This window comes from Corvus brachyrhynchos, unplaced genomic scaffold (genome assembly GCF_000691975.1).
Source record: "Corvus brachyrhynchos isolate BGI_N302 unplaced genomic scaffold, ASM69197v1 scaffold42, whole genome shotgun sequence".
NCBI classification, from domain to species: Eukaryota; Metazoa; Chordata; class Aves; order Passeriformes; family Corvidae; genus Corvus; species Corvus brachyrhynchos.
Genome location: NW_008237242.1, coordinates 1,930,487 through 1,943,958, shown reverse-complemented (window position 1 = coordinate 1,943,958; position 13,472 = coordinate 1,930,487). Strand labels below are relative to the sequence as shown.

The 13,472-nt window shown below is 36.5% G+C and overlaps 1 protein-coding gene across 2 annotated transcripts in view; it reads left to right on the top strand.

Annotated features, from left to right (window-relative positions):
• Positions 1 to 2,077: 2,077 nt before the first annotated feature.
• Positions 2,078 to 13,472, top strand: part of RICTOR (RPTOR independent companion of MTOR complex 2) — a 58,646-nt gene continuing 47,251 nt past the window's right edge. The window contains exons 1-3 of one of the 2 annotated variants that reach the window (XM_017730238.1): positions 2,078 to 2,194; positions 10,747 to 10,811; positions 12,988 to 13,119. In XM_017730238.1, coding sequence (XP_017585727.1) covers positions 2,111 to 2,194; positions 10,747 to 10,811; positions 12,988 to 13,119 — 281 coding nt within the window. In that variant the 5' untranslated portion in view covers positions 2,078 to 2,110. The remainder of the gene's footprint in view (positions 2,195 to 10,746; positions 10,812 to 12,987; positions 13,120 to 13,472) is intronic. The other variant, XM_008630614.2, reaches the window with a different exon arrangement.

Sequence of the window (13,472 nt, the reverse complement as noted above, 5' to 3'; positions counted from 1 at the left end):
TTAAGCCCTGGAAAAGCAAATTGTGCAGAGGAATCTTAAACCTGGGATAGATCCAGTAAGATTCTCAGTGTCTCTAATTTCTGTGATCATATCAAAGATTTTTTTTCTTTTTTCCTAGGTATTCAAAGAGGTCCATGCACATATTCCAATTTAAATTCAAAGTTATTAGATGTCTGGTTTTGCTGTGCATACTGCTCAGCAGTGCAAGATAGCTGTGTCTGTACTCGTGTATCTGATGGGGTTTTTTTTTTTTGCGTATGCTGTGATTAGGTTTGTGGAAAAGGACCTTTCGCATCAAGCTGGTGCTAATAGAAATTGATGCCCATATTTATATTTAAGAACTTACCATGTCTGCCCAAATTCTCACTGATCTTTTGTTTGAAAATTATCACAATTACATGGTGTAACAGCAGCATGTCTCTACATGTGCTAAAGTTTCGTTATAAACACCACAGTCAATACAACTGATTACCTTACCCTTGAGCAGGCATCTAGCAGCTAATCAAGCTAATGGCATTTGATTTCATTGGCCGATAGACAAAATCTTCATTGACTACAGTGGGTTAACAGGTTTGTACACATTAATTGGGGTGCCTACCTGTAGGTGTCATAATTTTAAATAATGTCTTGATTCCTGATCATGATGCAAGTAGAGGTCTCATCTTGCCAAACACATTCTGGATATATCCTGATAAGATTGCTACTTATGTTTGCTTTTCTAAATTTGTTAGTTTAAGTTTTTAAACTACAGGAAGTGATGTAAAAGCATGGTTTGTAGAGAGGTAGTGAAGATGATGCTTTCTTTATATCTCCAGTGCTTGATTTCCTTTGCATAATGAAAAATACACAAACACACTTTGAGGAGGAACAAGAAGGTAAAAGACTATGTATATGCCACAAACTCAGCTGTAGCTCATCCATTCTGCAGTAGGAGGCAAGTTTTTCTTACTGAAGTTAGTGTGGGACACCACACATAGAAGAGCCCTCTTTGCTGCTTTTTAGATGTTTGGTGTTCAGGCATGTTCTAAAGACTTCATTTTATGTAATGCAGTTATTTCTTCTTTTTGGTAATACATATTACTTTCAATAGTTTACATCTTCAGGATAGCCTGGGTTTTTCATTAGTCTAAAACTGCTGATAGTATTGTTGTAATACCTATGCTCAGTGTCTAATCTAATGCTCCATGAGAATCCTGTGTCAAATATGTCCCTTTAAAAACTGCACTGCCACAGTACCGCTAGGTACAGATTTTACTACAGTGTCTGTTGCAGTACCTCCCTAGGCCCAGCCTCACTCTGTGCTGCTTGTTCCACTCTGCCTTGACTTCCATCCTTAATCCCAGAAGTGGGACAGGAGTGTCTCTTCTCTTCATGGTATTTGTTTTCTGTTTTCCAGCAGAATGCAGGGTCATCAGTTGGTGTGCGAATACTGGTTTGTGGGGTTTTGTTGTTGTGGGTGGGTTTTTTTTTTGTTTGTCTGTTTTTGTTGGGATGGTTGACTGTTAGGAAAAAAGGAGAAGAGATTAAGTCTTTTGCATACCTTGTAGTTCACTTCCCATTTCATTGGAAAGGCTATTTAAAGTTTAGCATCATTATGGAAAGCAATTAATGTGGAGAGAACAAAAGAGGTCCCATCTTTCCAAAATCCCACCAACCCTTTGTCTGGAGGAAAAAAGGAATAATGTTGTGTGCCGGTACCATGCTGTATTTTTACATCTGTCTTTCAGTTTACTTTGTCTTTAAATTACAAGGGGATTAAGGGTAAAGTTGTTCAGTTACAAGATGTAGGGATTGGCGTTTCAGAAGCTAAATGGATTTCTTTGTCAACTGCAAATCTAAGATACTGATTAAAATCTGCATTAGAGTGTCTCTCTTCCATGGCCTTTAGCATTTTTTTGACAGAACTCAGGTATGCCTGGTTTTCGTCCCTAGCATTAATCAGATTGATGCTTCTTGGAACAAAAGTGCTCTTCATCCCTAACTGAGATGAGGAGAGTACCTATTATATTTACAAAACAGCATGTTGAATGCATGTTTAGATTTTTGTTCTTTTATTTTTTTTACTGTATCTCCTAATACGCTGTTTTCTTTTGCAGACCCTTGTGATAATATGAGAGAGATTCTCCAAAATGTGGCCAAATTACAAGGCGTGTCAAATATGAGAAAACTAGGTCACTTGAATAATTTTACTAAGGTAAGAGCTCAAATGATGTCATAGAACAAGTGATTGTACAGGTAAAATGTTTCATATTTACTGTCAGACATTGGCTGGGATGCTAATGAAATGGCTTAATATCACAGAGCTGTACTTGAAGTCTACATACAGTGGGAAAGGAAGGTATCAAATAATGACAAGTAAGTATGTGAATGCAGGGTTATGCTGAAGTTTGCATACCTGTCCTGCTGGCTGAATTTGTGTAGTATTTTACTGCTTAGATGATGGAAGTATCTCCCAATGGGTTAAGTTGAGTAACTAGAGCTGAAGATTTGATTCCTGCTCTGCAGAATTGAAATTAAAAATGTAAAATGCCAGACTTTGATGTAAACTTATTGAGTATGGTGAGGATGGAGGACTGTATTAATGCACATTATATGCAATGTTTTGGAAACTAAAAGAACAGGAATTGTCAACTTTGACTGCAGTTTTCATAGTGAAGATGATTTAAAGGGTCCATTTCTGGAATATATCTGTGTTGATGATTTTTGATGTGCTTGTTCCAAATTGTGGACATGTGACAGGTACGCGCTGAAAATACAACAGATATATTGGAAGCTGTCGTTGTGAGCTGACAAGGCGAGAATTAAAAACTTACTGTAGGATCAGGGTGTAAGCTGAAGAAGGAAGCCATGAAAGATGTTCAGAAAGACAGCAAGTAACATTTTTTTGGGTAAAAGAGAAACCTGTGAAAAGAAGCTGAGAGGACTCATGGGAGGTGGTCAGGGAGTTAGGGAAAAGGTGTTCATTGTAAGATGGTGAGTGGTTGTGGTTGGACCAGTGTTCCATTTATCAATGCAAGGGACACTTGCGTTGCAGTCGGTGAGGCAGGAGACGTTGGAGCTTCAGTGTGAGCCTTACCCAAATTGATGGGCTGATAGAAGGATGTGGTGTGTTGTACACCTTTCTGATAGAGATAGGGCAGCACACCTGAAAATTAAAACTGATTTCCTATGACTGAGGATGGATCCTGCAACCAGTAGCAGCCAAGAAATAACATAGTAGAGGAGAATTTGGGGGATAAAATAAGGTTTAAATTATGGTTGCAGATAAGTTACAAAGAATTGAGTAAGATTACCAGGAGTCCGGTTGACATTTTTGAGCCACTCTTGAGTGAAAGAGCAAATACTCAAGAGAAGATGTGGGGAACCAGTTGATAGGAGAAGGACAAACATGCATGATAACCTTTGAAGTAGGCATGTTGGCTGTTAAAGGCAGTCCTTGTGAGATTGACCACTTCAGTGGTAATGTGTAAGATTCACGTGAGTACTGAGAACAAAGTCACAGTAACAAATACATTTATCTTCTAATGCACTAATAACAAATCTGTAAGTGCTGCATTATCTGGATTGGTTCAGAACATGTGTAGATGCATAGCATTCACTGAGGAACTGAACTTCATCCTGAAGTCTCTTATTTGGGTCATTGCCTTGTGTCTATCAGACATCAACCATTGACAGAATGCTGCTCTTTTCATTGGGATTCCAAAATGTGTTGCAAAAAAGCTCTTTATTCTGCTAGAAAAGTCTAATGCATAGCTAGGTTTCCTTTTTGTGAAAATCTGGAAACTTCAGAATGTGAATGCTTCCAAATTCCCTAATTGTCTTAAAAGTAAAGAGCTGGATTAGGCTTGTAGATGCATGGTTAGTAGTGAAAAGTCCATCTTTGAAACTAAGGATCTTGAAACAGTGTCAATTTTGCTATGAAAAATCACATGTTAAGCACCCATAACTGTGGAAAATTAAGAAATACACATATTGTAATTAAAATATGAACTAAATACCCTTTTTCAAAGATAGTTTTGAGAAATTGTGTAATTCTGTAGTTGAATATTTGAGGAATATTTGGGGGTTTTTTAAACCCAATGTTGAGATTGGAAAATACTTAGAGAAATGGAAGAACGGTTTTCATAAATTGCACTTAAGACTGGGAGGAAATTATGAGTTGGTGAAAAGCAACTTAATAAAATTAAATAGGATATTTGAAGATGGAGACTGTGGTTCATAACCTGATTTTGATTCTAAATGAGAATCTCCCTGCATAAGGGAATTATACTACTCAATTTAATATCGGACATTTGTTCTTATATTCATCTTTCTGGAATATATGCTTTCTAAGTGGGTAACTTAGTGCATTTGGTTTTAAAAACTCTTCCTATTCTTGTTTGAACTGTAAATGCAGTTATGAGAACAGAATAGAAGTTGCAAATTGTGCTGTATTGTCTGCCTTGTGGTTGGAACAATTCTGTGTTTTTCATTCCAGTGGTTAAAAGTGAAAGCCTGGAGCTTGGCGAGATGGTGTTATTTCCTTTTTGCACTCTGTTCTTCTACCATGAGTTAGTGTAGTCTCAGTTCCGCCTTTGTGAAAGAGGAGTGTGAGTAAGATTGATATGCTAAGGGTTGAGGATGTTTGTATCCTGTCTTGGAATTATAATGAATATGAACTTAAGTTGTTTATAAATTGTTGCATTTTGTCGTCCAGTTTTGAAGAGTTACTTGCTATCTGGGGTATTTGTACTATGGACAGGGAAAGGACCTTTGAAAATTTCTAATAGCATATTTCACATAAAATAATATGGAAAATCTATTATTCTCCTGCTAAGAATATTATTATATTTAAAAGAAAACATCTGAACAAGTCTAAGCAGTTGCTCCCAACTACCCCACGTATTTCCTTCAAAGGCTGCAAATCCCACTGTTCTAGTTCTTTGGTTAGGGTAAGCAAAATGTTTTTATCACATGGAAACAAGTAATGTAATTAACTCCAAATGTGGAGTTTCCTGACAATGATCATGATAGACACCAAGTTTTGTATTATTTTCAGGATATCTGAGTTGTGTTATGTCCAGGCTTCTTTACATGAAACTGGACTAGATTTTTAAGGTGAGATCTGTTCCCCTCACCTCCCTTTTTTTAAAAAGAACATACTCATCCTGTAAAAATTACTGAATTAGTACTGAACTAGACTCCAGGGCTTTATATAGAAGTTAAATACTTTTAATTATTTTTTTTTTAATAATAATGGTGATCAGAAGTCAACAGGAGTTACTAGTTCATCTGCAGGAATGATACAGTAAAGCAGGTACTTTATATGAAGCTTGTATGCCTAGGTGCTGTAACTCCTTTTTCATTGCTACTTCCCTTTAAGAGAAGTGTTAACTAGTTGTGTTCAGGTCTGCACAGCACTCATTATTACTGTGCAAAGTATGCTTTATACATGATATTGTACAAAAACTTGAATTTCATTTATCAAGTTTTTGCTAGTACTGCTTACTAGCTAAGTCATTACTGTTGCAAGTTTTTTGCTCTTTATCTGCAGAATGTGGATTGTTCTTGCCCAACAAGACCACCCAACTTAGGCGGTCTAAGTTTTCTGTTTCAGGAAATTAGCATTCCCAGTTTGGTGATACACAGGCTGTGGAAACGTATGTTTAGTTCTGAATTGCAGCAGCAGCAGACTTGGAAATTTTACCTGTGTTGAATCAGAGCACACTCCTCCTCTGCTTCTTGTCACCTAGTAAGTGAGGCTGGATTTTTGTGGCCAAAAACTTTTGTACAGTACTGCCTCAGTCTATATTCTTTTCAAGCCATCCTATTTAAGCTAATTTATATTCTGACGTGAAAACTGTTTGAGGATTTGACCTCCACTAAATGGTTAGTGACACTTTGAATTGTCACAGCATTTCACAAGTTTGGTATTTGCCTTCAGCTCCAGTGAAATGAGTAGGATTACCTATCTTAATTTATATGGCCACCTACATAAGGCAAGCACCTTGAAGTTTCCCCACTTTTGCTGATTAGTATCAAAACATCACGGTTACTTCTTTGGGGTTTTCCCCACCTCCATGAGAAGTAGTAAGTGATAAGTCATTGAAAACCAGAAAAAACTGTGCAATTGCATTTACCTAGTGGAAAATACCTTTGTGATTTGAAGTATTTATTTATAATCCCCTGTTATAGAAGGTTTATCCGACTGGGAGCTTCTGAGAGATCCTTCACACCTTTGTAAAACTAAAAGGGTATTTTAATAACAAGACAAAAAAAATCCACAGATGTTGTAGGAATTTGTTTGTTTGTTTTCAAAAAGAAAGGTACTTCTTAAAGGACAAAATCAAGCAATTTATTTTAGATATAAACTTAGCAATGGAACAGCGTCAGTAATACAGTGATATGGAAGATTATGTTTTCAGTCTGTTCAAAACTAATTGTTGTTATTTAGTGAAGCTCTGCTGTTCTGCTCTGTATATTTGTTAGCTTTTGACCATGCTGCTGACTTTCACTAGGATGATATGGATTGAGTGGGTTGGATGTGGATATGGCCATAGAGGCTTTCATGGATAGTGTCCCCAATTCATAGTCTGTCATTTTAGAGTCTCAGCTGTCTTTTGCAAAACCCAGGTATATTAGACTGAATATATTGTCTGACTGTAACATTTATCCAAGTAGATAAACCACTGTGGGAAAACCTGAAACCTCACGATGATGTAGCAGACAGGAGCAGAACATGTTGCTTAGAGACATTCAGTGTAACAAATGTGTCTAAAACCAGAGTCCAGTTTCAGTAGGCTTTTCTTAAGACTAGGATCTACAAAGTAGTCTTCTTTTAAATGTTACCAGTGGTGGCTCAAACTGTACTTCCAAAGTTATAAAGCAGTAATTACATTCTGGATGCATAGAATAATATAATATTTTTACCTAGTAATTGCTGTGGCTATTCTACTAAATATAAATTTGAATGGTCTCAAATCTTCACTCCACTTGTGTATGCTGTTGACCTCCTATGGTTTTGTTGTTCTGAGCTACTGTTTCCAAGACATGTTGGTATGTTACTCATATTGCTGTGACTCATCTGAGTAGTATGAAAAACTCATAGCTGACAGTAAACATGAAAAAAACCTTCACTGTAAGTTAGTCACTGTCTGGCTTAATGTATGTACCATTTTGTCCTAATATGTAATCTTATCCTCAATGAGTCTTTGCTATGCCCAGTCATGGTGTATTTTATCACAAAATTTTAATTTTAAAGTGGACTCATTTGCAGTTTTAACTCACAAAGTATACTCTGCTTGGTTTTGTTTGTATCTGTATATAAAATTTATTGTGTTTATTTAAAAATGTATACTTTCTATAGGTAAGATGGATATATGGAAAATACAAATAGTATAAAAATATAAATAATTTCATAATTCCAGGTATTGTATGGTAATCCATCACCATTTTAATGAACTATGCCAATGTGTAGCCAAAGCTAGATTTTAGCATTCTGGTACTACTTGCCTACAGAGTTATGCTATAATGGTATGTATGTTAATTGTTAAATCTTACAGTCAAACATATGGCAGTTACTTGGCTTTGTCAGGAATTCAGCCATTTACAAAGATCACTGCATTTGGGCTGGAATCATTGATCTGGGTCATGTTGTTTGAAGGTGAAATTAGAAGAATGCAGTAAAGTTTTTGTATAATACATTTAAGGCCAGACATTTATAACTTAGCAAATACCCAAGGAATTGGGACCAGGTGAACAGTATGTTCATTATAGCAGCTTCTTTGACTATTTTTCCCCTTTTCAAATTTACAGAAATCCATCCTTACCAGCCCAATGTTATTTTTCCCCCTAGATTAAATAAACCAAATGGCTCAGCCTTCATGGGTGGATTTTCTACCTGCCTTGTACATTTTTCTGCTACACTTTTTCCACTTTGCTCTTAAAATGTGTCACACAAAATTTTATTCTTGCAGTTTTGAGAGCAGCCTGTGAAATGGAAAAAGTCTTTTAATCTCAAACATAATGCAGTCCTATTAGTATTGATCAATACTAATAGAACCCTTTAATTCCAGAGATAGAATTTGTTTTCTTTTTTATTTGAAATTAACATTCTGAATCTTAATTTCTGGACAGTTTCTGTTTCTCTGCTGGCCTACTTTCATTTCGTATGTGTCTATTAATGTGTGGTACCCTGAAGGATATGATGTTCCTATTATCTAGTTAAATCTTCTTACTGAATTTCGGCACTCCTTTCAAGTCACTGAAACATTTTTGAATTCTGATCTTCCTGTGCATCTTTTAGGCCTTTTTCTATCTGGAACATATATAAATTACAAAGAAAGCTAATGCGTAAATACTGGTGGCCCATTAGAGGGAGAATAAGCTAGTATTTTCTTTTCTGTGGGAGAAATATTTCGCATGTATGTACAGACACCATCAAAGACTTCTATAACTATTACTGTCAAATTCAGAAGTTTATATACAAACAGCAGTTAAATTTGATGAAAGTTTTAACTCATCAGGTGACATGACTGTTTGAATTTTAAGATAGGTTAAGTTCTTTTCAGCTTCGGTGAAGGTGTGTGCAGTGGGACCACATATATAGATGCAGACAGCTGGTATTGAGGAGCTAATAATCACTATATGTATTTGGTGAGAGGGACAACCAGCCTAGAACTGGTCCAGTGAACTGAATGCTTTTTAGCAGTGCAGCAAGTTAGATGGGTTCCTGGAACATGTCAAATGCTTCAGTTTAATTTCAGGACTGCTGAAGATGCAAACCAGTGGTAAGTGTGATGGAGATGAGCTTCACTAATGCACTAGTGCACACAATAGTGGCTTTCTAAAACATGGGTTTTTCCTACATCAGAATTACAATTCTATGGGGTTTTTTTAAAGTAGGAAAAATAGACTGTTGAGGACATTCTGTTATGTTAAGTTAGGATTTCTCATTTGTGTCTAGGGTAGAATGCTGGGAAGAGGCTTAGATGTATAAATTATTAGCCTAAACAACTACTGATGTAACTGTCTGAAACTGAACAATGTTTTTACTCACTATCTTCTCGCACTGTTTTGCTTACACTCTGCCAGCCAATTTTTACAGTTCATAAGATGTCAATAGAAATGCCAAAGCGGCAGTGGTAGCCTTAGGCAGTCAAACAACATGGCATAAAAATAGATTGATGTTAGGAAGTGGCATACTGTCATAACCAGTTAATGCATCAATTGTCTAGTTTTATTATCACTTAAATTTGAAAGATGGTTAAAAAAGAGGTTATGTAAAAACTTCCCTTATGTTTTATAATCGTCTTTGGTTAAGAAAAATGCAAATTCCAAAATGCTTCAATTAACTTAAATTATTTGAGCCCAAACATGGAGCTGATCCAGACCAATTTAATAATCTCTTATTAACAGTCTTAAATTTCAGCATTATCACTAGGTATTTCTCTTGAAAAACAGTTTTGTAAGATGTAGTGTGATCCTCGAATGAATTTGTACTTGTTGAGCATAAACCTAAGTATTGTTTGAATTTTAATGATCTTGCTAATAAAATGAGTTTACTTGAAAGCAGAGCTTTGCTGCAATATGCTGTTTTTTCAGATGGAGGTCAACGGTAGAACTGAAGCATGGAACACACTAAATATTTTAACTTACAGGAGCCTTGATGTTCATTATGTTTATTATAAATTTCTTACTGTTAGCAGTAAATACACATAAAGAATGTGTCACAGGGTTTGATATATTACAGTATTTTCAGAGCAGAGGTAATGACTAGTTAGCACAAATACTTCCTGAATTCCTCGCTGAGGAGAAACTTAATACTGCGCTGACTTAGAACTGAATACATGCCTGTTTTGAAAACAGAGGACAAAGTGCAAAGCTATTGCAATCAGTATTAGTCACTTGAGTTTTTGGAAGTGCTTGGAAAAGTGCTTTGGGATTTGGACATGACAATATTTTATAATTTTAGCCAGGGATAGTAAGTGAGATTGCTAGGAATTTCTTTGCTGCTCTGCCAAAGAAGAACAGCATCAGCTCTTCTTACAGAAGAGATTGTTTTCCTTTCCTCAAGAGGCTAAAACACTGGCAACCTAGGTTGCTCTTTTTTGAACATGGTTTTGGACTTAAAAACTGTGCTTGTAAATCTTCTTTGTTCACAACGACTACATATGGTTGAAATGTCCAGTTCGTGACAGTTTATAGCTGCTTTTTGTATGCATAAATTCAACCTTTGCTCTGATTTTTTCAGAGGTATAAGTTCTATAAAATGGATGGCAGGCCAAGACCAAATGTCGGTTACAAGACACTCGGCAATGCCTTCTGATTTTTTGAACTTCTGCACTACTGTGACAAAACGTAACAGTGGACCATCAGTGTCAGTCTTTGTTTCAAAACTCTTACCCGAGCCCCTGCAGATATGCTTTCATTTCAGTCATTTTTGCTCTCTGCTCAAACTACTAGTTGCCCAGCTAGCAATCTGGTGCTGAAAAATGGACTGACCAGTACACAACTTAGACAACTGTGCAACCTTTTTTTGGTATGAGAATCCACAGATGAGTCTCAGTATCTGATGTGTGTATAGGAACAGAATATAGACAGCAGAAATTCTCAGGGAAGTCTGAAGCTGGTACTCTCTCCCTTGCTACAAATTAAATTCCTTCCTAAATTAAATGCTTTTGAAATCATTTCCCAAAATCCACACGGTCATTTTTCACAGTCATTTTTGGAGAGCTATAACTAATGGATATTTTCTTTTATTTTCAGCTTCTTTGTAATACTGGCCATGCTGAAGAAAAGCTAGGTTTTACCTATGACGGCATCATAATATGGTAAGTAGTAGAGCACTAGAGCAATCCTAGGGAATGTCAGTTGTTTTGGTGCAATTAAACTTCTTTTTTACTTTTGAACTAGTGTTCAACACTAGTTCGGAATTTCATAATGCAAGCAGATAGCCTGCAAAAATTTTAATGAGTAAAATCAGAAATACATTATTCACTTTTGGGCAAACAGAGAAAACCCACTTCAAGTTAGAAGTGTAGATTTCTACAGTGTATTCCTCACAGATGTAAAAGTACATCTGAATATTTCAGTACTTGTAGAAAGCACGTCTAATAAAAATGTACATCTACAAAATACAGAGCATATTCTTGATATAGAATCAGAATTTAAAGAACAGTATTTTATGTTGTATTGGTATGTATATGTCCATGTAGCACTGCTTTCTCTGCTACTGCAAAGCACCATGTATATACATTTAAGTGGAATTCGTATCTATTTTGTGGCCATTTCTGACTGTCAAATGTATCTACATGCTTATTTCCACACAGAAATTGGTAAATTCATCTTTAGGACCAGCACTTGTGACAAAAGCAAACAAGATCTAATATTTAGTGCATTTCTCTGTTCTTTCAATTTAGATCTCACTTAAGAAAAAAAGCTTAGGAAAGCTAATTACTCTTTGAGCAAAATGTTGGGAAACCTTGTGTAATTGGTTATGGAAATGTTGTGAGTCATTTTTTTAACTTGAATTGTTTTTATCTTTTTGACAAGCTCTATGTTTTCACTGCATTTTCACTACTTAAAGATAGTGACACATATCTTTTTGGTAGCTGTTGCTTTTAAATGTTGAATCTCACGATAGTGTTGTTCTTTGTAATGGTTTCACTGTGCCAGTTCTTTTACTGGTCTACAGCTTCCTCATGAGGGGAGGAGGAAGGGCAGGTATTGATCTCTTCTCTCTGTTGGCTGGTGACAGGACCTGAGGGAACGGCCTGAAGTTGTGTCAGGGGAGGTTTAGGTTGGATATCAGAAAAAAGTTCTTAATCCAGAAGGTGGTTGGGCACTGGAACAGGCTCTCCAGGGAAGCGATCACAGCATCAAGCCTGACAAAGCTCAGGAAGTGTTTGGACAACATTCTCAGGCACATGGTGTGACTCATGAGATTGTCCTGTGCAGGGCCAGGAGTTGGACTCAAAGATCCTTGGTATCAAGATTACCCCTGGTATCAAGCCCCCCCCACCCCCGACTGGAGTTTGAACTGATCAAGAGCAGCCCTGCTGAAAAGGACTTGAGGCTGCTGCATGAGTCAGCAGTCCTATGTCCAGTCTTGAAGTCCAGAAATCCAGTTATGTCCTGGGCCGCATCCAAAGAATCGTGGGCAGCATATTCATATTACAGGAGAGATGGTCTTGAAACAATTCCCTGCTTAGTGCTGAAAGTAATAATCAGTTCATCTTTATTTGCAAATGACATGGCGGCCTTTCTAGTTTGTCTAGGTAACACCTGAGAGTAGGCTTCTATTGCAGTGATTTACCCATGCCAATTAATCACCAAAAGATTCTGAAGATTTTTTGCCTGGAGTAGCTGATTACCGTGCATGACAACCCTAGGATAAGAAAAGAAAAAAAATAAGCCCTTTGTAGAAGTAGAAATTCAGTCTCACTGGCTGAAGTATTTACATTCTTAGATGTCCGGTGAAAAATCCTACTAGAAAATGTAATTGGGAGATTGAGGATTCCCACCCCACCCTGCATGTGGTTGGGGAAGAGGGACGAATCTCTTGAGGGACTTCAAAAGGATGGTGTGCTACTTCATGCTTTCTAATTCCATTTCTAGAGTTCTTCCATATTTTGTTTCTTCTTACCTACCTTATTCTACCTTTTAATTTTCTTGGACTAATATTGTGCTCAGCTGTTTTGTCAAATAAAAAATTGTGTACAGGTTTTTTTGGTTATGTGTCATTTCATGGATGTACAAGCTGTTACTTGGGGGAAAAATTGGTTTGTGGCTTTTTCAGATTAATATATTGTCTACATCTGCTGACCAGTATGAAGGCTTGCGTTCTAGGTTGCAAATGAGAAGACCTGAAAGTTGTAAAATAACATCAGAACATTTATTTTTTAAAATCATGCTATTTGTAAATGAGTGAGTAGTAGCTGCATGTCAGATGGTGAAGTCTACCTGCTGCCTAATAGTTGTTTGTCCCTCTTGTTTTCTTCATTGTAGTCTGAGGTTAGCTTTACTAAATGAAGCAAAAGAGGTGCGAGCAGCAGGGTTGCGAGCCCTCCGCTATCTTATTCGAGACTCCAGTATTCTCCAGAAGGTGCTAAAGTTGAAAGTGGATTATTTGATAGCCAGGTAAATTTGCTTCTTCTTGTAAATTGTGAAGTTGTAAATCACTTGCTTTTTCATGTTTGAGACGGGTGAGGAGTGTTTTCATATTCTCTTATGTTCTTAATAAGTAGTTTTGTAAAAGGCATTTTTCTTCAGCAGAATGATACTTCATCACACCAGCTAATCCAAATAAAATGCTGCCTTGATATATGACATATTACAAGTAATCCAAAGAATTTCTTCTTTTAATCATAAATGCCATTAACTATAAATTAATAAGTTCGAAATGTTAATAATTTTCATGTCTTAAATTGTATGGGAGTTGTTTGATTCTTTGTATTATCACAGTGCTGCAGAACCTTCAGTACAAAGTCAGG